The sequence below is a fragment of the Entelurus aequoreus genome, linkage group LG04 (genome assembly GCF_033978785.1).
Source record: "Entelurus aequoreus isolate RoL-2023_Sb linkage group LG04, RoL_Eaeq_v1.1, whole genome shotgun sequence".
NCBI classification, from domain to species: domain Eukaryota; kingdom Metazoa; phylum Chordata; class Actinopteri; order Syngnathiformes; family Syngnathidae; genus Entelurus; species Entelurus aequoreus.
In genome coordinates, this window is record NC_084734.1 from 88,721,339 (window position 1) to 88,745,781 (window position 24,443).

At 36.3% G+C, this 24,443-nt stretch overlaps 2 protein-coding genes across 2 annotated transcripts in view; one reads left to right on the top strand and one right to left on the bottom strand.

Moving 5' to 3' along the window:
• LOC133649130 (soluble guanylate cyclase 88E-like) overlaps positions 1-5,499 on the bottom strand; it is a 42,072-nt gene extending 36,573 nt beyond the window's left edge. The window contains exons 1-4 of the mRNA XM_062045937.1: positions 5,382-5,499; positions 5,151-5,332; positions 4,937-5,077; positions 565-704 (exon numbers count right to left, since the gene is read on the bottom strand). Coding sequence (XP_061901921.1) covers positions 565-704; positions 4,937-5,077; positions 5,151-5,270 — 401 coding nt within the window. The 5' untranslated portion in view covers positions 5,271-5,332; positions 5,382-5,499. The remainder of the gene's footprint in view (positions 1-564; positions 705-4,936; positions 5,078-5,150; positions 5,333-5,381) is intronic.
• A 187-nt stretch (positions 5,500-5,686) lies between these two features.
• The window catches only part of LOC133649132 (myozenin-2-like), a 44,623-nt gene continuing 25,866 nt past the window's right edge, over positions 5,687-24,443 (top strand). The window contains exons 1-3 of the mRNA XM_062045939.1: positions 5,687-5,752; positions 13,905-13,998; positions 14,712-14,875. Coding sequence (XP_061901923.1) covers positions 13,914-13,998; positions 14,712-14,875 — 249 coding nt within the window. The 5' untranslated portion in view covers positions 5,687-5,752; positions 13,905-13,913. The remainder of the gene's footprint in view (positions 5,753-13,904; positions 13,999-14,711; positions 14,876-24,443) is intronic.

Genomic DNA, 24,443 nt, shown 5'->3' on the forward strand with positions numbered 1-24,443 from the left:
ACACATGTGTTCACAAAGTGGTGACCCTCGCCCCATCCTTGTTTGTGAATGACTGAGCATTTCATGGAAGCTGCTTGTATACCCAATCATGGCACCCACCTGTTCCCAATTAGCCTGTTCACCTGTGGAATGTTCCAATTAAGTGTTTGATGAGCATTCCTCAACTTTATCAGTCTTTTTTGCCACTTGTGCCAGCTTTTTTGAAACATGTTGGTAGGCATCAAATTCCAAATGAGCTAATATTCTCAAAAAATGACAAGTTTTCCAGTTTGAACATTAAATATCTTGTCTTTGCAGTCTATTCAATTGAATATTGGTTGAACAGGATTTGCAAATTATTCTGTTTTTATTTACCATTTACACAACGTGCCAACTTCACTGGTTTTGGAGTTTGTATAATCATTAGTAAAAAATAATCCTTGACTTTTGGACAATTAGTTCAGTTTTGACCATGTTGGCCATGTTTTTTTAAACAAATTTGTCAGAAAATGATTTTCTGCATTGCTCAAGAGCACATAGGCAGCGACTATCAACCGGCACCATCAATCGTCAACTTTCCCAGACCTGTAGTGGAGGGTGACTCCAGTGGCGGACTCCTCCTGGCAGAAGAAGGTGGGGGGCTGCACTTTGGGGTAGCTGAAACGCAGATACTCGTGGAGGTTGTCAAGGCCGTTCACAAAGTCCCGGACATGACGGCCGAGCACCTAGCAGCAGGAAAGGAAAGAGAAGAAACCAGACCAACTATCCATCCATTGACTATGGCGATACGGACACTGCATGGGAAGATGCAGCCTGACTTTGGGCAAAAGGGAGATTACACTCTAGTCCGGACTAGTCGCCAGTCATACTGTCAGCTACGTGAACTACTACACCAGGGGTCGGCAACCCAAAATGTTGAAAGAGCCATATTGGACCAAAAATACAAAAACAAATCTGTCTGGAGCCGCAAAAAATTAAAAGCCATATTACATACAGATAGTGTGTCATGAGATATAAATTGAATTAAGATGACTTAAAGGAAACTAAATTACCTCAAATATACCTACAAATGAGGCATAATGCTGCAATATGTACATATAGATAGCCTAAATCAGGGGTCTGCAACCCAAAATGTTGAAAGAGCCATATAGGTGAGGGCCGACATCCGGGCAACTGAGCTACATACGGGTTCTTCGAGCCATAGCAACCAGACTGGCGTTGAAAACAAACCGTTGCCATTACTCTTTAACCTGTCGACCTACGCTGGTTAAACCCGTCATTCTGCCTCCAAAATGCCGAAAAACAGTGTTGTTTTTGGTTGTGCTAACCACAACCGGAAACAGGGAAAACAAAAGTTGTATTTTGTTCTGCCAAAGCGTGGTAAAAGCCCACAGAGACGAGACAAATGGCTCGCAGCTTTACACCGGGAAAACGAGGACGGTTCTCACTGGAGTACCCCAAAGTCCCGGGTCGTGTGTTCGGATCACTTCGTTTCTGGTAAATATAAGGAACAAAAATCCACCTTCTTAACCACAACTTGGCTATACCGTCCATGCTAATGTTGTACTTGTTGAATATTTACCTTATAACGTTCGACAGCTGAAGTTGTTGTTGTACAAAAATAACATGCGGTATATACTATATAGTCTATAGCCTAGCTAGCTATTTTCGAAAACCGGTTTCGTTTAAATTTGCACTTAACAGTTGGGTTTTTAAAAACCAATAAACCCTATAATTTTCATGTTGCCATTTAATCAACTTTTTGCAAAATGCTGTCTGCAAGACTTTTCAATACAAAGACATATATTTTGTACATTATTCGCCTGCTGTACTCCACCTTCATAAGGCTACAACTTACAAGGACCAGGCTACTAGGGGTCAGTCTGCTTTCTTTTGGGGTTTTTTGCCGGACATTCCAGTATTATTTACCCGTAATCTTGGTATTACTTTCTTTATTAGGTTATTTTGCCACCTCCCCCTTCTCTGTTTAAACTATTCTTTGTTGTACTTAAACAATACATGTAGCCCTCAAATCTCTCAATATTTTATACACTAACACTTGATCTTGTTGTTGATAACTTCCGCGTCTCTTTCTTAGTAGCGCGCAGGCTAAGCTAACTAGCAAGCTAAGCTAAGCCTGAGAAGCTTTAAAGTTCCCTGAGACGAGTCTGACGCAAATAATACATTTTCGTTTTTTCACACGATACGCGAATAAGTAAAAATGCGTAAATGAAGGATTTAACGCCGACTTCCAAGCCACAACGCTCGTTAAATGCTTTTTCTGTCAATGCTGTGTTCCCTGTGAGCTGGTTTGTTTTCAACGAATTTCCGGTTGCTAGGGGATTGGTAGGCGGAAGTGACGTAGGTCCGCCCTCACATATTGGACCAAAAATACAAAAACAAATCTGTCTGGAGCCGCAAAAAATTAAAAGCCATATTACATACAGATAGTGTGTCATGAGATATAAATTTAATTAAGATGACTTAAAAGAAAACTAAATGACCTCAAATATACCTACAAATGAGGCATAGTGCTGCAATATGTACATATAGTTAGCCTAAATAGCATGTTAGCATCGATTAGCTTGCAGTCATGCAGTGACCAAATATGTCTGATTAGCACTCCAAACAAGTCAATAACATCAACAAAACTCACCTTTGTGCATTCACGCACAACGTTAAAAGTCTGGTGGACAAAATGAGACAGAAAAAGAAGTGGCATAAAACACGTCCTACAAAGTCGGAGAAAGTTATACTTGTAAACAAACTACGGTGAGTTCAAGTGCCGCCAAAATTAGTAGGACAAAACGGCGCTCGCCAAATACTCAAATCAGTGAAGCATGTTTAATATAAACAGTGTGCTTTATAACAATTAGGGAGGTTTGTGTCATGTTTGTCCTCCTACGGAAACCATATTAAAACAAAAACTTTTTTTTTTTCCTCATCTTTTTCCATTTTTCATACATTTTTAAAAAAGCTCCAGAGAGCCACTAGGGCGGCGCTAAAGAGCTGCGGGTTGCCGACCCCTGTCCAAAGTCAAGTGGGATAGGCTCCAGCTTCCTTGTGGAAGAACACAAGTGTCGCTTTAGGTAGAGTTCATTTTCAATGTACAGTGTAGTGCAGCGGTCCTCAACCACCGGGCCACGGACCGATTGGTACCGGGCCGCGCAAGAAATTAAACAGTAAATGATATTAACAGTAAATGAACAAGTAGAATAATAATCATTTTTTACAGCTTGTCCTTTATAATGTTGACAAAATAATAGGTGTGTAAATGACACAATATGTTACTCCTTTGTTTGCTGACTTACTACTAAAAGACAAGTTGTCTAGTATGTTCACTATTTTATTTAAGGACAAAATTGTTCTTTGATTGCACTAATAAACATATGTTTAATGTTCCCTAAGATTTTTCGTTAATATAAAGCCAATAATGCCATTTTTTTGTGGTCCCCTTTATTTAGAAAACTATTGAAAAGTATCATATTACATTTTGGTACTGGTCTTCTGAGTGGAACAACAAATGTAACTGTATGAAAGGGGGAAGATATTAGAGGTTTTACTTCTTTCTGCTCCATTATTTATTTTAAATGTTATGTTGATTGTTTTTTCGTTTGACCTTAAATGAATGCAATAAAATAAACAAACTAGAAAGGACAATTTTGGACACGTTGTTTTATATATATATATATATATATATATATATATATATATATATATATATATATATATATATATATATATATATATATATATATATATATATATATATACACACGTATATATACATATATATATACATATATATATATATATGTATATATATGTATATATACGTATATATATATATATATATACATATATATATATATATATATGTATTTATACATATATATATATATATATATATATATATATATATATATATATATATATATATATATATATATATATATATATATATATATATATATATATATATATATATATGTATAAATACATATATATATATGTGTATATATATATTTGGCCTCTGGTTAATTTTTTTTCATATATGTATTTATACAGTATATATTTATGTATATATATATACTGTATATATATATATATATATATATATATATATTTTTTTTTTATATATATATATATGTATATATATATATATATATATATATATATATATATATATATATATATATATATATATATATATATATATATATATATATGTATTTATACATGTATTTATATATATATATATATGTATAAATACATATATATATATATATATATATATATATATATATATATATATATATATATATATATATATATATATATATATATATATATATATATATATATATATATATATATGTATAAATACATATATATATATATATATATATATATGTATAAATACATATATATATATATGTGTATATATATATATATTTGGCCTCTGGTTAATTTTTTTTAATATATATATATATATGTATTTATACAGTATATATTTATGTATATATATACTGTATATATATATATATATATATATATATATGTATATATATACTGTATATATATATATATATATATATATATATATATATATATATATATATATATATATATATATATATATATATATATTTATATATATATATATATATATATATATATATATATATATATATATATATATATATATATATATATATATATTTGGCCTCTGGCCAAAAATTTTTTTAACCCAATTTGGCCCCCGAGTCAAAAAGTTTGGGGACCTTTGGTGTAGATGATGGATTTCACTATGTAAAGCGCTTGAGTCTCCAGAGAAAAGCGCTATATAAATATAGCTTCCTTGTAAATGTGTTTTCGGAGCAGATCAGTCTTTGTCAGACATTTTGGAAAGGACTACAAACAAACAAACTCTATCCAAGCATTTTTGTCGGGTCACCTTGAGGATCCTGTCATAGCCGTACTTCCCCACGAAGCCCAGGAAGTAGACGCCCCAAGAGTTCATCAGGTCATTGTAGGGCGTTCCCGTGACCCCGCTGGCCGCCTTTGCAATGCGAGGAATCACACTCTCACTATACACCTGCAAGTGCACAGTGTTGGCCTAGAGCGTATCGCCCACGTCCACCCGGGGGATGAAAGGAACGTGAAGATACCTGGTGAGTGACGAAGGAGTGCAGCCTGACGTCCGCCCTCTCTCTGACCAGCTTCCACACGTCGTCCCCGTACGACTCCTTGATGAAATCATGGAGGCTCTCACACAGCAGCCCGTACATTTTTCACCCCGGAGATGGCAGCCCCAAATGCAAACCACTTCCAGCGACACCTGCAAAGAGAACTACAAAAGCCCAGACCTCATCCAGCACAATGTATTTAAAAAAAACTACCTGTGGAGCTCAGCGCTTCATCAGTCCCGACAGCCCAATCGGGTTTCATCCGAGAGCCGACGGCACAAACTGTTTTAAAGCCGCTCTCAATGTCAAGTGCTTAAATGCGGATGGCCGGGTATTGTTCTGGTGTCAGCTGTCAGCTCCTGGTGGCGGTGCACCTCCATGTGACACCAACACACCATCTCTCAAACGCAGATGACACCAGTCATAGGCAATAAACAACTAGGGAGAAGCGTCCTGTTATTGATGACCTGAGCAAACATTAAGCAGACAAGAGCGGCAACAACTCTTCCTGCTTTATGGCCGCCAATGATTCTCTGCGGCTTGAATGACAACACATTTTCTCTCCGAGGCCGCCAGCCTTTCCAGTAAGGGAGGGCGGGCCGGGGAAGGTGCAAAAATCGATATCTAATCTCAACAGAGATAAAAAAGAAAAATAACGCTCCTTCCTTCGAGACACCCTGCTGGGTGGAATAAATCCATCTGCGGCGCTCGCAAAGTCCACTTCAAAGAGCAGATTCAGGAAAGCGTGCATATTTTTTTTAAATAAAATATCAACCACGGAAGGAAATAAAGACAATTGTGACTGAATAAAATAAAATGCATCCATGTGTGTTAGAGATGTCCGATAAATGCTTTAAAATGTGATATCGGAAATTATCGGTGTCGGTTTCAACCTCCCGGTTTAAAAAGTTCAAGTTAAAGTAGCAATGATTGCCACACACACACTAGGTGTGGTGAAATTTGTCCTCTGCATTTGACCCATCCCCTTGATCACCCCCTGGGAGGTGAGGGGAGCAGTGGGCAGCAGCGTAGCCGCGCCCGGGAATCATTTTTGGTGATTTAACCCCCAATTCCAACCCTTGATGCTGAGTGCCAAGCAGGGAGATAATGGCTCCCATTTTTATAGTCTTTGGTATGACCCGGCCGGGGTTTGAACTCACAACCTACCCATCTCAGGGCGGACACTCTAACCACTAGGCCACTGAGTAGTTTTTCCCGGGAGACTCACGAATTTCAGTGCCCCTCCCGAAAATCTCCCGGGGCAACCATTCTCCTGATTTCCACCCAAACAACAATATTGGGGGCGTGCCTTAAAGGCACTGCCTTCAGCGTCCTCTACACTTACAACTAATTGTAAGTGAATCTTGTGTTTTTTATGTTGATTTAATTTAAAAAAATAATTAAAAACCCAATACCGATAATAAAAAAAACTATATCGATAATTTCCGATATTACATTTTAACACATTTATCGGCCGATAGTATAGGCAGGCCGATATTATCGGACATCTCTACTTATAATAAATGAAACCGTATTTGAACAAAATTTGAACACAAATAAAATGCATTTATTTGGATTTTTATGCACGATACAATAGCAAATCTCTAAAAAAAATGTCATTAAAAATAAAAAATATATTTCTTTCAAGTATCAATTTCAAGAATTTGAGTATAAACCGTATTTTTCGGAGTATAAGTCGCACCGGCCGAAAATGCATAATAAAGAAGGAAAAAACATATATAAGTCGCACTGGAGTATAAGTCGCATTTTTGGGGGAAATGTATTTGATAAAAGCCAACAGCAAGAATAGACATTTGAAAGGCAATTTAAAATGTCTAAAGAATAGTGAACAACAGGCTGAATAAGTGTACGTTATATGAGGCATAAATAACCAACTGCTATGTTAACCTCACATATTATGGTAAGAGTCATTCAAATAACTATAACATATAGAACATGCTATACGTTTACCAAACAATCTGTCACTCCTAATCGCTAAATCCCATGAAATCTTATACGTCTAGTCTCTTACGTCAATGACATCAATAATATTATTGGATATTTGACGCTAATGTGTTAATCATTTCACACATAAGTCGCTCCTGAGTATAAGTCGCACCCCCGGCCAAACTATGAAAAAAACCTGCCACTTATAGTCCGAAAAATACGGTAATAGAAATGTGCTATATACTGTACATCTAATCCATTATTATTATTATTAAGTAAATCAAACTGAAGGCCAAATTTTAACACATTTTTTACTGTTGCAATTAAAGTTTGTTATCTTAAATTCAATGTATTTTATTATATGTACGGGCTTTTCGTGTTGTTGCTATGATCACATGGCAGTTGTGATTACTTTCTTGTTGTTTTTAATTATTTCCTGTTCAGTGACCTTGTTTTTCCTGTTTGCCTCCATTTACCACCACTTCTCCGGTCTCCCCTCACCTGTCCCTGGTTGCCAATCAGGATGCTTCGTATGCCAGCCCTGTCTTCTGGAAAGGGCCGGACCGTTTTTCTTTGCGCTTCATACGCCCGTCTACTCTTTGTGCACTTCCCAGCTGCACATCTTTGTTTTTTTGGTGTTACCCGCTTTTCCCAGCACTTGCCTGCTGCCTCTGTATCCCGGGGTCCAGACAGATTGCCATTTTTTTTTTATGAGATACATGTCTTAAACTTATTTACATTTTTTTATGACAATTTACTGCCATTTTATAAACTTTGAAAATAAATGTAATTTACATTGGCGGTTAAAATCTTCAAGTTCAACTGTATAAAAGAACAATCACGCAAAACAATGCTACTAAAATAGTGCAAAATGTGCTATTTACTCAGGAAGAAGGGAAAGTTATGTCACAGTGAGGAAATTGTTACCATTGTTGTATTTAACGTTCCTTCTAAGGTGTGCGCCTGTGCAATTGCGCACCGCTCAAGCGTCCTCTGCGCACGGCAAATCTATGCCACGCACAAAATAAAATAAAAAAATAAGCGCATAACAATTTTCGACAGAGAAAACAGTTTTCGTCATCATTGTTCAAATATTGTAACGTCTGTCGAGACGCTTTGAGGACACAAATTCCATCCATCACTTTACTGAGCAAAACTCTTTATTGTCGGCCATGAACACATCACCAAAACATTAGTAAAAAAAAAAGATATCTAGCAAAAGTGGTCATTTTCTGCAGTACAAACCAGACCAAAAGCAACTTTGTTATATCAACAGTAGCCGCTCGCTCTTTCTCACTTGCGCCAACACATGCACATATGGCACTTAGCCAGTGATGCGTTTACAGCAGGAGTCACCAACCTTTTTGAAACCAAGAGCTACTTCTTGGGTAGTGATTAATGCGAAGGGCTACTAGTTTGATACACACTTAAATAAATTGCCAGAAATAGCCAATTTGCTCAATTTACCTTTAACTCTATGTTATTATTAATAATTAATGATATTTACACTTAATTGAATGGTTTAAAAGAGGAGAAAACACGAAAAAAATGACAATTAAATTTTGAAACATAGATTATCTTCAATTTCGACTCTTTAAAATTCAAAATTCAACCGAAAAAAAGGAGAGAAAAACTAGCTAATTCGAATCTTTTTGAAAAAATTAAAAAAATAATTTATGGAACATCATTAGTAATTTTTCCTGATTAAGATTAATTTTAGAATTTTGATGACATGTTTTAAAAAGGTTAAAATCCAATCTACACTTTGTTAGAATATATAACAAATTGGACCAAGCTATATTTCTAACAAAGACAAATCATTATTTCTTCTAGATTTTCCAGAACAAAAATTTTAAAAGAAATTCAAAAGACTTTGAAATAAGATTTAAATTTCACACTACAGATTTTGTAGATTTGCCAGAATAATTTTTTTGAATTTTAATCATGATAAGTTTGAAGAAATATTTCACAAATATTCTTCGTCGAAAAAACAGAAGCTAAAATGAAGAATTAAATTAAAATGTATGTATTATTCTTTACAATAATAAAAAAAAAAATACTTGAACATTGATTTAAATTGTCAGGAAAGAAGAGGAAGGAATTTAAAAGGTAAAAAGGTATATGTGTTTAAAAATCCTAAAATCATTTTTAGGGTTGTATTTTTTCTCTAAAATTGTCTTTCTGAAAGTTATAAGAAGCAAAGTAAAAAAATTTATGAATTTATTTAAACAAGTGAAGACCAAGTCTTTAAAATATTTTCTTGGATTTTCAAATTCTATTTGAGTTTTGTCTCTCTTAGAATTAAAAATGTCGTGCAAAGCAAGACCAGCTTGCTGGTAAATAAATAAAATTAAAAAAATAGAGGCAGCTCACTGGTAAGTGCTGCTATTTGAGCTATTTTTAGAACAGGCCAGCGGGCTACTCATCTGGTCCTTACGGGCTACCTGGTGCCCGCGGGCACCGCGTTGGTGACTCCTGGTTTACAGCCACACAAAAAGTTGGACAACTCCAACACCACACAGAAAGTGTCATTCCAGGTCGTTACACTATGATTTACCAATTAAATGTGTGCTTATTCTAGTGTCATTTATTAGGAATCTTCATTTATAAATATTAATCATGAAATGCTGTTAGTATATTAAATAAATACTAATAAAAATATATTTTTTACAAACAGGAAGTTGCAGGAATGTACACAGGATCCCCTGCTTACATCTCATTGTGCAACATGTGGATGTTTGAATGGGAACTAAATGCAATGTCTGAAAGGGGTACACATTATTTCCAAAGCAGGACCTCCACCCAGACAAACAATACAAGTACACAGTTCATGAAAAACAATATTTGTTGTTATTGTCATTGTAAGTGGGCCTAAACACTTATATTACAAATGGAAATGACTTGACTTGTCCAGGGTGTACCCCGCCTTCCGCCCGAATGCAGCTGAGATAGGCTCCCGCGACCCCGAAAGGGACAAGCGGTATAAAATGGATGGATGGATGGAGATGGAAGTTGTTATTTAGTCAGGTTTGTGACAGGTGTGCTGCTGGTGTAGCCACAGTGTGCACGTGTGATGTTGCTCACATGGCCTCCACTCAATGTGCTGCTGGTGTAGCCACAGTGTGCACGTGTGATGTTGCTCACATGGCCTCCACTCAATGCTCAGGGACTTTTTTCCTTTGCTCACACACATGAACAATTAGAGGGAACATTGATTGTAATGTTCCTTTTGGTCGTTATTCAAACTGTGTCTGGTAACAGACATCTTTCACTTTCTGTGGTAAACAACTTACAACAGAAAGTGAAAGAGGAGTTCTAATATTTGTGTAGTTCGCTGGTCACAGTGTCAGGATAGCGGCTGCTATCGTGCACTCGCAGGAAAACACACCCAGGATGACTTTTTATGAGCAAAGTGCTTCGAGGTCAGGATGTAAATCTTTATACTCGCCCCCCGCCCAGCGCCCTAATCACCCTTTTTATAAACCCCCGCCCAAACACTCCATTCATCCATCTTTACTGGTGCTAAAATAACCCGATGAGCTCAGAGCCGGAGGTATTCTTGGATGAGTTTTAAAGAGGCTATTCCTTATCAGACTGCAGTGGGGAGGCACCCCAGTCCTGGTGCAGGATAAACAAGATCCGCTGTGACCCCCCACACACACACACACACACACACAGAGAGACAGGACGCTCAGGTAAGATTATTTCTGCAAACACACACACACACACAGAGAGACAGACAGGACGCTCAGGTAAGATTATTTCTGCAAACACACACACACACACACACACACACACACACACACACACACACACACACACACACACACACACAGAGAGACAGACAGGACGCTCAGGTAAGATTATTTCTGCAAACACACACACACACACACACACACACACACACAGAGAGACAGACAGGACGCTCAGGTAAGATTATTTCTGCAAACACACACACACACACACACATTGGGCCTGCTCACCTACTTCCTGGTTGCAAAACATACACCACTTAGTAATAATGATGCTGCGCCGTTTAGCACAAAATACAATCACACAATTTATGTTGCTTATTTCAATTATTTCATTTGCTGAGTTTTAGGATGACAAATCATATTGGTTTTGTTTGGACCAACGTGTAAAATGATCATTATTATTGAGTCTATCCAAATATATTTCATTTCATCCATAGATAAATATAGAGTTGGCTCATTTTAACATTGCAACACATTTATATAACGCAAACAGCATATTTGCAAAGCATGCCTTTTGTATTGCTAAAGCTAATTATTCAATAAATCTGGTGGTGACGTACAGAACATCCATTCCAGTGTGTATTGAAGCGCTTAATAAGCAGCTCAATTGCATGTTTTAAGTGGCAAGTGTTGACATTGTTGGCTATTTGGATGACCTCACAGTGTGTGCATGAACAAAACTAACTAATAAAAACTGCGATTTGTAATCAGAACTCATTAGAACTAAACTGAATAAGTAATACAACTATTTAAAAAAGATCTTCCTGCATATATACATATTTATATATATATCTTTAATATATATATGTGTGTACTGTATGTGTATATATACATATTTACATGTCAGTATATATGTAAATGTATATCTACATATACATATATATTGTACATACACATATATATACATAATATGAATATATATACTGTATATGTTGCATGTATGTGTGTATATGTATATATATATACATATATTTGTGTATATATACATATATGTACACACATATATAAATATATATATACATATACACATATATACAAATATATATATACATATACACATATATACAAATATATTTATCGACATATATATATATATATATATATGCACATTTATTTGTGTATATATACATATATGTACACACATAAATATATATACATATACACATTTTTATACAAATATTTATATATATATCCACACATATATATTCACACACACACATACATACAGGGAAGACCCAGGACACGTTGGAAATACTATGTCTGTCCCGGGGATGCCTCGGGATCCCCCGGGAGGAGCTGGATAAAGTGAATGGGGAGAGGGAAGTCTGGGCTTCTCTGCTTAGGCGGCTGCCCCCACGACCCGACCTAAGCGGGAAAAAATGGAGGGATGGATGGATATATACCAGGAGTCACCAACCTTTTTGAAAGCAAGAGCTACTTCTTGGGTAGTGATTAATGCGAAGGGCTACCAGTTTGATACACACTTCAATAAATTGCCAGAAATAGCCAATTTGCTCAATTTACCTTTAACTCTATGTTATTATTAATAATTAATGATATTTACACTTAATTGAACGGTTTAAAAGAGGAGAAAACACGAAAAAAATGACAATTAAATTTTGAAACATAGTTTATCTTCAATTTCGACTCTTTAAAATTCAAAATTCAACCGAAAAAAAGAAGACAAAAACTAGCTAATTCGAATCTTTTTGAAAAAATTAAAAAAATAATTTATGGAACATCATTAAAAATAATTTATGGAACATCCATTCTCCAACTTCAAAAAGAAACTGAAAACTTACCTATTAACCACCTATCTCTAATGCCTCATGTGGGGTTGACTACTGTTGGGTTTTGCATGGTCGAATGAATGTATGTGTGTATGTGTATGCGTGCTTTAGTACTATCATCTTGTGTTTATCCATAGCGTTGTTGTTTTTTTTTGTTTTGTTTTGTTTTTTTTGTTGTTGTAGTGCTTGCTACCATTTTTCATCATTCCATATATAAACTGTCCTCTGGACCCCCTGTCAAAAGCTTCTTCTAGCTTATTTGGGGGACCCTTTCACTTACCAATATCTTTAAATGATATTCACTACTATTGCAATTGTTGTATGGTATTGTGAATAAACTTGAAACTTTAAAACTTTAGTAATTTTTCCTGATTAAGATTAATTTTAGAATTTTGATGACATGTTTTAAATACGTTAAAATCCAATCTACACTTTGTTAGAATATATAACAAATTGGACCAAGCTATATTTCTAACAAAGACAAATCATTATTTCTTCTAGATTTTCCAGAACAAACATTTTAAAAGACATTCAAAAGACTTTAAAATAAGATTTAAATTTGATTCTACAGATTTTCTAGATTTGCCAGAATAACTTTTTTGAATTTTAATCATAATAAGTTTGAAGAAATATTTCACAAATATTCTTCGTCGAAAAAACAGAAGCTAAAATGAAGAATTAAATTAAAATGTATTTATTATTCTTTACAATAAAAAAAATAAATTTACTTGAACATTGATTTAAATTGTCAGGAAAGAAGAGGAAGGAATTTAAAAGGTAAAAAGGTATATGTGTTTAAAAATCCTAAAATCATTTTTAGGGTTGTATTTTTTCTCTAAAATTGTCTTTCTGAAAGTTATAAGAAGCAAAGTAAAAAAAATAATGAATTTATTTAAACAAGTGAAGACCAAGTCTTTCAAATATTTACTTGGATTTTCAAATTCTATTTGAGTTTTGTCTCTCTTAGAATTAAAAATGTCGGGCAAAGCGAGACCAGCTTGCTAGTAAATAAATACAATTTAAAAAATAGAGGCAGCTCACTGGTAAGTGCTGCTATTTGAGCTAGTTTAGAACAGGCCAGCGGGCTACTCATCTGGTCTTTACGGGCTACCTGGTGCCCGCGGGCACCGCGTTGGTGACCCCTGGTGTACATTAATACATACTTATATACACACGTCTTCCAACCTAGGAGAATAAATGTGTCTAATTCATGTAAAAATGCCATAATTATGTCTTTCTACCAGAGGGAAAAGATGATGCTGATGCACCCGGGCACGGATGAAGTGGTCAAGCACAGGATGTTGCAGGCCAAGTTGCTGTCGAGAGAAGCCAGAGGAGGTAAGCAGTGACGATGACGCACTTTAACACGACCCACAAAAATACGATGCTGTACTTGCTGGACTGTGAGTGTTCAAGCTGCCGTGGGTTGACATGGTTGACTAATAAATGGTGAAACTGAATATTCTTAAGTGATTGTCCACTGATATCCCAGCAGCGCTGAGATGTTCAGCAGGCAGTGTCCCATAGGCCGTGTTTGTCCTCCAGTGGTACCCGGCAGCTAAGCTTAGGAACAGCCTTCCCCTAACAGCAAAATGTGACTCCCACCAGTCAATTTCATGCCCAGGCTGCTCCTCAAAGGGTGGCATATGCCTACCAAACACTTACGTGCAGGAAATGATGTCATTCCTTCATTGGAGAGCCTTTCATCCCGGGTTTCCTATTTATATGTCTTGTGTACCCATGCAACCCTGGACCACAACAAACATTGTACACCCCCTGACATCATCTTGAGGCTATTTCAGTGTGTCTGCTGTGCACAGATAAGAAACAAGCAGTGAGCACGAAGCTCTGTAGGGCTTTTAAACTGGGCGATGCTTTAAGAAAGCCGCCCTCCATTTGCTTCATAAAGAAGAAATTAAAAGTCAGTGTTTGGCCAAAGGTCCCCGCCCGGCTAAATGTCGCATTGCATTTTTGCAGGGTCACCCAATAGCCATGCCGCACATGCTTCTACGTGTATCTCGTTAAAGCGCATTTGTGTGGTGTCATGTCAGAGCGTCTGAATCTGGGAAAGAAGATGAGCGTTCCGCGAGACGTGATGATGGAGGAGCTCAACCTGCCGTCCAATCGAGGCTCTCGTATGTTTCAGGAGAGGCAGAAGAGACTGGAGAGGTTCACGCTGGAGAACACCCCCGATACTGTTCACTTCGACATGAGCGTAAGGATACCACTGATTGCATGTGTGACGGTCCACAACTGTATGTGGCAAAATGCAGCTGCACACTGCTGTCACTTCAACAGATCACTGGCACCAGCTGGATTAGGAGTTTCTTGGATTTAGAGCTGCAACGACTAATCCATTAAATCCATTAAAATCGATTACCAAAATAGTTGGCGATTAATTTAGTCATCGATTCATTGGAACTATGCTATGCATGCTATGGTTATTTTTTTGTTGTTGTTTTTTTTTGTTGTTGTTTTTTTTTGTTTTATAAACCTTTATTTATTAACGGCAACATTTACAAACAGCTGAGAAACAATAATCCAAATAAGTACAAAAACAGTACAAAACAGCGTACGTCTCATGAGGTGGCGTAAGCTAGCCAATGATGTGTCATGTGCAGCTCACGTGACTAAGGCTGCAGCTAATGATTATTTTTCTATCGATTAATCTATAGATTATTTTTTTCGATTAATCGGTTAATCTATAGATTATTTTTTTCGATTCATCTATAGATTATTTTTCCTTTTACCGATTATTTTTTATTTTATTTTATTTAAAATGAAGATGAAAAAATAAAAGTAGGCCAGTTTTTTCAAAAACATTGCTTCTGGAGCACCTGAAAAGGAAACATGTTGGAGCCATGGATGAAGGGAAGAACTCACAGTACGTAACTTTTGAAGTCCATAGTGGCAACAAGCATTCATGAGTTCAGCTTTTTTGTGAGTAACGTTAAAGTTCTGCCTTTGTTGCAACGCGGGGCTGATAATGTGTCTCCGGCACATTTGACTCCGTTTTGAGAGAGAAAACGCACGCTTACCAATTTGGAAATAAACGTAACGGACAGAAATATCTCAGGTTGGTTTCATAATGGATCAATGTAGCCGGGCCGATAAAGCTATATAAATATATTTATATTTGAGTGACGCTTTAGTATAACTAAACATTATGAAGGTGCTGGAATATTTCATGCTATTATTCAGAGGCAGCCTAAAATGAATCCTTTATTATTCACAACAGAAACGTGTACAATATCTGATTCAGTTGTGATGAGTTACATTTCTGTGTTATTATTGGTGTATGCTGCACCCCCAATGTCCACAACATGGTGCCAGTATGCTGGGTTTTTTCAATAAAATACTGGAAAGGATAGAAATGTAGTTTGTCTATTTTGTCCGATTATTAATCGATTAATCGAAGCAATAATCGACAGATTAATCGATGATCAAATTAATCGTTAGTTGCGGCCCTACTTGTATTACAGTGTCCTGCAAAACAGTGCAAATTGTGAGACTGCGAGTCCACTTGGGTCACGGGATTGTCAGTTGGAAGGCGTCACAGTTCTGATGTTTGACATAATAAACCCACAGTTTCATTTTACAAACATGTTACATTTGGGTGTGACCGTACAGTCTTTCAACCAAATCTTCATACTAATTATCATATTCATTTCTCTCAGTTGGTTTCACCTGTACTGATATTGGTATACTTAAAGGCCTACTGAAATGAATTTTTTTAATTTAAATGGGGATAGCAGATCCATTCTATGTGTCATACTTGATCATTTTGAGATATTGCCATATTTTTGCTGAAAGGATTTAGTAGAGAACAACGTCGATAAAGTTCGCAACTTTTGGTCTCTGATAAAAAAAAGCCTTGCCTGTACCGGAAGTAGCGTGACGTAGTCAGTTGTTCACGCCCTCATATTTTCCTATTGTTTTCAACGCAGCTAGAGCGATTCGGACGATTACCCCATTAATTTGAGCGAGGATGAAAGATTTGTGGATGAGGAACGTTAGAGTGATGGACTAGAATGCAGTGAAATACATTTTTTTTCCCGCTCTGACCGTAACTTAGGTACAAGCTGGCTCATTGGATTCCACACTCTCTCCTTTTTCTATTGTGGATCACGGATTTGTATTTTAAACCACCTGGGATACTATATCCTCTTGAAAATGAGAGTCGAGAACGCGAAATGGACATTCAGTGCCTTTTATCTCCACGACAATACATCGGCGAAACGCTTTAGCTACGAGCTAACGTGATAGCATTGTGCTTTAACTGCATATAGAAACAAAAAAAATAAACCTCTGACTGGAAGGATAGACAGAAGATCAACAATACTATTAAACCGTGGACATGTAAATACACGGTTAATGCTCTCCAGGCTGGCGAAGGTTAACAATGCTGTGCTAACGACGCCATTGAAGCCTACTTAGCAACTGGACCTCACAGAGCTATGATAAAAACATTAGCTCTCCACCTACGCCAGCCAGCCTTCATCTGCTCATCAACACCCGTGCTCACCTGCGTTCCAGCGATCGACGGAAGGACGAAGGACTTCACCCGATGCGTTTGGCGGCCCGGAGACGTAGGAAGTCAAGGTGAGGTCGCCGGCTAGCGCGTCTGCTCTCCAACAAAGTCCTCCGGTTGTGTTGCTGTAGTCCGCTGCTAATACACTGATCCCACCTACAACTTTCTTCTTTGCAGCCTTCATTGTTCATTAAAAAAATTGCAAAAGATGTCCAGAATACTGTGGAATTATGAAATGAAAACAGAGCTTTTTGTATAGGATTCTACGGGGTACCATAACTTCCGTTTAACTGACTACGTCACGCGCATACGTCATCATACCGCAACGTTTCAGCCGGATATTTCCCGGGAAATTTAAAATGTCACTTTATAAGTTAACCCGGCCGTATTGGCATGTGTTGCAATGTTACGATTTCATCATTGATATATAAACTATCAGACTGCGTGGTCGCTAGTAGTGGCTTTCAGTAGGCCTTTAAAGTTACAAGAATCCTTTTTTTTATATGCAAAATACACAGTAAATCAGGCATGTGATTTGACCACAATGAAAAAGACTGAAAAAATTTCCGGGGGTCTGGGGGACGAAGGTCCCCAGCCAGGTCCCCCCACCAGTGCCCTGGTGGGCTGGTGGGGGGACAAGGGGGGCAACGCCCCCCGAAGCTCCTGGTTTTTCACCAATTTAACATGCTAAAATTAACAAAGACAGCACCATTTGAAGAAAATATTTTAGTGTTTAAAGACATGAAAACATCATTAATAGAACATACATAACCCAATTATCCTAATGAATCACAGTATAGCAGGGGTCACCAACCTTTTTGAAAGCAAGAGCTACTTCTTGGGTACTGATTAATGCAAAGGGCTACCAGTTTGATACACACTTAAATAAATTGTCAGAAATAGCCAATTTGCTCAATTTACCTTTAACTCTATGTTATTATTAATAATTAATGATATTTATCTTTGTGGAAACACTGATCATCTTAATGATTTCTCACAATAAATATATATATAGAAACAGATAAATATCAATATGCAACACTTTATTTTTACATTTTCTCTAAGTGCACATTTTTCAAATTGAACATTTTCAAATGATCACTTCTAAGACAGTCTTGTGAAATCACAATATCTCATTTTAACTAGCTAACCACTAACATTTTTTAACAAATCATGAATTACTTTGCACCATGTTTGTACAAATAATAACTCATGTAAAATACAAAAGTCAACTCTCAAATTTTTAAATAAATCATGTCACACTTTGAACTGGACACCAAATCTGTTTTCTGTTTCTTTGTCAGTTAGTGAAGACCAAGTCTTTCAAATATTTTCTTGGATTTTCAAATTCTATTTGAGTTTTGTCTCTCTTAGAATTAAAAATGTCGAGCAAAGCGAGACCAGCTTGCTAGTAAATAAATAAAATGTAAAAAAATAGAGGCAGCTCACTGGTAAGTGCTGCTATTTGAGCTATTTTCAGAACAGGCCAGCGGGCTACTCATCTGGTCCTTACGGGCTACCTGGTGCCCGCGGGCACCGTGTTGGTGACCCCTGCTGTATATGGTTCAGTCCCAACAGTATTTAGTCACTAATATTTACATCTTGTGTTCATTTCACATCCACAGGTGTCACATTGATCAGTGTTATTATCTACAGTTTATTTACAGTATTGCCACATTACTTCAGTTCACTTTAGCTTTCTCAGAGAGCCCAGCTCTAACATGAGCTTTCCTTGCAAATGTATTTAACAAAATACCAAATGTAAACATTTCATTCTTTTCGCCAAAATAGGATATCAATTTATGAAAATAATTAAACGTGTTTAGTATTGTTTACTCATATTTGAATATAGGAAATAATAATAATGTGAGGACATATTGCATGAAACAAGTGTGAAAATATTTACCTTCAAGATTGTTACACCACTGACAATAGTTTCAAGAGACTACATAAGAACTTAATATTATAAAATAGTATTATATGCAAATTTATTTCAAATAAATTGTTAACTGGATTCAATAATGCGACTCTTTGAATTTCTGTAATTTCATAATATATTGTCACGTGGCTTTTTATTTTTAGAAAAACCCATTTATATTTCGCAAAGCAATAATTGGTTAATATTTAAAACAAACATGCGTATTTCGCAAGCAAATATTTTTTAGCTTACCTCATTATTAACAACCCTGTGTGCAACTGAAGTGGGTTGTTTAGGTGGATCTTTCCTCTCCATGTAAACAAAGGATGAAGTCCGTAAGGTTTGCTCACTTTCGGTTGACATTAAATCGATTAAAATCGATTATTAAAATAGTTGCCGATTAATTTAGTCATCGATTCGTTGGATCTATGCTATGCGCAGAGTTTTTTTAAATTTTTTTATTTTTTTATTTATTTAAATAAACCTTTATTTATAAACTGCAACATTTACAAACAGCTGAGAAACAATAATCAAAATAAGTATGGTGCCAGTATGCTGTTTTTTTCCAATAAAATACTGGATAGGATAGAAATGTAGTTTGTCTCTTTTATCCGATTATTAATCGATTAATCGAAGTAATAATCAACAGATTAATCGATTATCAAATTAATCGTTAGTTGCAGCCCTAGTTGACATCCAAAAGTAGCAGCTAGTGAAAAGTTTGTTTTCCTTGCTTCAAGTTGTTTCATATGTTTTTGGCGTTTCGCATGTACTTCCAAAGCCTTGAAACCTGGTGATCCATAGTCAATATTATCATGACACCACGTGCACTAAACCTTTCCGGGACGATCGATTTTCCCAATAAAATCACCGAACAAAGTCGTAACTTCCTTCTTCCCAACAGTATCAGTGATTTCCCTTTCCATCCAGTCCCATCCAAACTTATTTTTGACATGTTTATCCATTTATTTTACTCGTAAAGCGTCCTTTCTCTCGAGAACCGACATCGCTTACATATGGAAAATGGCGGTATGATGACGTTATTAATGTCATCATTCATAACAGATGTCCTGATTGGTCACAAGGAACATATCGACCAATCAACTATGCGTAATATAAACTACGTCTCGAATCTTGATTTAGGGTCGGGGAAAAAAGCCAAAAAACGGGAGATAATTTTTTTTCCCCCCGAGATGAAAAAAGACGGAATTCCGACTTTAGACGGAAAAATCACATGCCTGGAATTGACAGCCACTACATTTTACAGGATGTCCCTGAACGCACCTCGCATCCAAAATGGCTGCTTCAAACCATGCGGTTGATAAACCAGGCTGCGGCCTAGCCAAGCTACCATTAGCATCATAATAATAGGCGAGGACAGCTATTTGAACAACCAAACAATCACAGTGGCATGAAAAATAATGTTACCTGCAAAACAGTGCAAATTGTGAGACTGTGAGTCCACTTGGGTCACGGGATTCTCTAAATAACACATCAACAATCACCATTTAGTTTACACCAGGAGTCACCAACGCGGTGCCCGCGGGCACCAGGTAGCCCGTAAGGACCAGATGAGTAGCCCGCTGGCCTGTTCTACAAATAGCTCAAATAGCAGCACTTACCAGTGAGCTGCCTCTATTTTTTAAATGTTATTTATTTACTAGCAAGCTGGTCTCGCTTTGCCCGACATTTTTAATTCTAAGAGAGACAAAACTCAAATAGAATTAGAAAATCCAAGAAAATATTTTAAAGACTTGGTCTTCACTTGTTTGAATAAATTCATACAGTTTTTTACTTTGCTTCTTATAACTTTCAGAAAGACAATTTTAGAGAAAAAATACAACCTTAAAAATGATTTTAGGATTTTTAAACACATATACCTTTTTACCTTTTAAATTCCTTCCTCTACTTTCCTGACAATTTAAATTAATGTTCAAGTAAAAAAAATTTTTTTATTGTAATGAATAATAAATACATTTTAATTTAATTCTTAATTTTAGCTTCTGTTTTTTCGACGAAGAATATTTGTGAAATATTTCTTCAAACTTATTATGATTAAAATACAAAAAAATTATTCTGGCAAATCTAGAAAATCTGTAGAATCAAATTTAAATCTTATTTCAAAGTCTTTTGAAATTCTTTTAAAATTTTTGTTCTGGAAAATCTAGAAGAAATAATGATTTGTCTTTGTTAGAAATATAACTTGGTCCAATTTGTTATAAATGCAGATTGGATTTTAACCTATTTAAAACATGTCATCAAAATTCTAAAATTAATCTTAATCAGGAAAAATTACTAATGATGTTCCATAAATTATTTTTTTAATTTTTTCAAAAAGATTCGAATTAGCTAGTTTTTGTCTTCTTTTTTTCGGTTGAATTTTAAAGAGTCGAAATTGAAGAGAAACTATGTTTCAAAATTTAATTGTAATTTTTTTCGTGTTTTTTCCTCTTTCAAACCGTTCAATTAACTGTAAATATCATTAATTATTAATAATAACATAGAATTAAAGGTAAATTGAGCAAATTGACTATTTCTGGCAATTTATTGAAGTGTGTATCAAACTGGTAGCCCTTCGCATTAATCAGTACCCAAGAAGTAGCTCTTGGTTTCAAAAAGGTTGGTGACCCCTGCTTTACACAGTAAAAATGTGTTATTGTCTTCAAAATATCACTCTAAGATACAGTTTTGGTCAATACCAATTAGCGAACCTTTTTATGTGTACATTACAAAGTACTTATCAAAATATAAACATTCAATATTCACTAATTAGTAATCAATCCCGGACAATGCAAAAACGTGTCTCACCAGTTGGAAGGCGTCACAGTTCTGAGCACTTCCCGCAGGTAACCGTACATTCCACTTCTCACCAGCAACAAGCGCTGTTGCAACACTTCATTCATAATTTAAAGGCCAACTGAAATGAATTTTTTTTATTCAAACGGGGATAGCAGATCTATTCTATGTGTCATACTTGATCATTTTGCGATATTGCCATATTTTTGCTGAAAGGATTTAGTATAGAACAACGACGATAAAGATCGCAACTTTTGGTATCTGATAAAAAAAAAGGCTTGCCCCTACCGGAAGTAGCGTGACGTAGTCAGTTGAACATATACACAAAGTTCCCTATTGTTTACAATGATGGCCGCCAGAAGTGAGAGCGATTCGGACCGAGAAAGCGACGATTTCCCCATTAATTTGAGCGAGGATGAAAGATTTGTGGATGAGGAAAATGCAAGTGAAGGACTAGTGGGGAGTTGAAGCTATTCAGATAGGGAAGATGCTGTGAGAGCCGGGGGTGACCTGATATTCAGCTGGGAATGACTACAACAGTAAATAAACACAAGACATATATATACTCTATTAGCCACAACACAACCAGGCTTATATTTAATATGCCACAAATTAATACCGCATAAAAACACCTAGGTGTTTGTTATGCTAGCTCCTAGCTCCTAGCTACTAGCTCGAGCTAGTTATAGCTCGAGCGGGTAATATGGACGGGATCCCGTATATATAACCCGCCAATACAATTCAAACACCTGCACAACACACACAATCACTCAGCCCAAAGGACCGTTCACCTAACCCAAGGTTCATAAAGCTTATATATTTAACCAAAGTTACGTACATGACACGCACGTACGGGCAAGCAATCAAATGTTTGGAAGCGCGCGGGTGGGACCTGATATTCAGCTGGGAATGACTACAACAGTAAATAAACACAAGACATATATATACTCTATTAGCCACAACACAACCAGGCTTATATTTAATATGCCACAAATTAATCCCGCATAACAAACACCTAGTTGTTATGCTAGCTCCTAGCTTGAGCTAGTTATAGCAAGCGATCAAATGTATGGAAGCACAGCTACGTACTCACGGTATCGCGTCTGTGTATCCAAATCAAAGTCCTCCTGGTTAGACTCTCTGTTGTCCAAGTTCTTCGATCTTGACTGCATCTTTCGGGAATGTAAACAAACACCGGCTGTGTTGTGTTGCTGACTTCCCTCGCAAAATATCCGCTTCGCACCGACAACTTTCTTCTTTGCTTGCTCAGCTTCTTTCTCCATAATGCAATGAACAAATTGCAACAGATTCACCAACACAGATGTCCAGAATACTGTGGAATAATGAGATGAAAACAGAGCTATTTCGTATTAGCTTCAATGGGGAAGCAACACCTCTGTTAAACTGGCTACGTCACGCGCATACGTCATCATACATAGACATTTTCAAGCGGAAGTGTGGCGGGAAATTTAAAATGTCACTTTATAAGTTAGCCCGGCCGTATTGGCATGTGTTGCAATGTTAAGATTTCATCATTGATATATAAACTATCAGACTGCGTGGTCGCTAGTAGTGGCTTTCAGTAGGCCTTTAATCAAGCATAATGAACGTCTGTTTCGACACCGTTACGCATGTACTTACATACGCGGCAGCTTTGGCGCTTATTTCTGCTGAATGGGAGACAAAAGAACATGTTAGAATATTATTAGACCTTTAACATCGAAACTGTAGCCGCCATTATGATGTGCAGTGCTGTTTTTAAATGAGCGTAAGTCTTGAACTATAGAAAGTATTTCAATGGTTGAAATCTGCGCTTTTGAGTGTTCTAGGAGTTATTACGGTAATCTACGTCACAGCAGCTCAGACCAGGAACAAAGCAGAGTGGGCGGGGTTTGTTTTCAAACGCAGGTGTCAGAAACAGACGCGGAAGCAAATTTGTTTGCGTAAAAGTGATAATATATCATATTGCATTCATATTATGCTGTTTGTTACATTTTTGTTGTGTTTTGCTTGACTGTAAAAGATGTCTATCGAGGTGTTCATTTTTTGTTAATATTCAGTCTTTTATTGTTCATAGTTAATATTGTAAATCCCACTTTCTTTATTTTCATGTACATGTTGGGTGTCCAATTCAGTAAAAAAAACTGTAAAATTCTACAAACCCCGTTTCCATATGAGTTGGGAAATTGTGTTAAATGTAAATATAAACGGAATGCAATGATTTGCAAATCCTTTTCAAGCCATATTCAATTGAATATGCTACAAAGACAACATATTTCATGTTCAAACTCATAAACTTTTTTTTTTTTTTCAAATAATAATTAACTTATAATTTCATGGCTGCAACACGTGCCAAAGTAGTTGGGAAAGGGCATGTTCACCACTGTGTTACATGGCCTTTCCTTTGAACAACACTCAGTAAAGGTTTGGGAAGTGAGGAGACACATTTTTGAAGTGGAATTCTTTCCCATTCTTGCTTGATGTACAGCTTAAGTTGTTCAACAGTCCGGGGGTCTCCCTTCTGCTATTGCAGGGGCC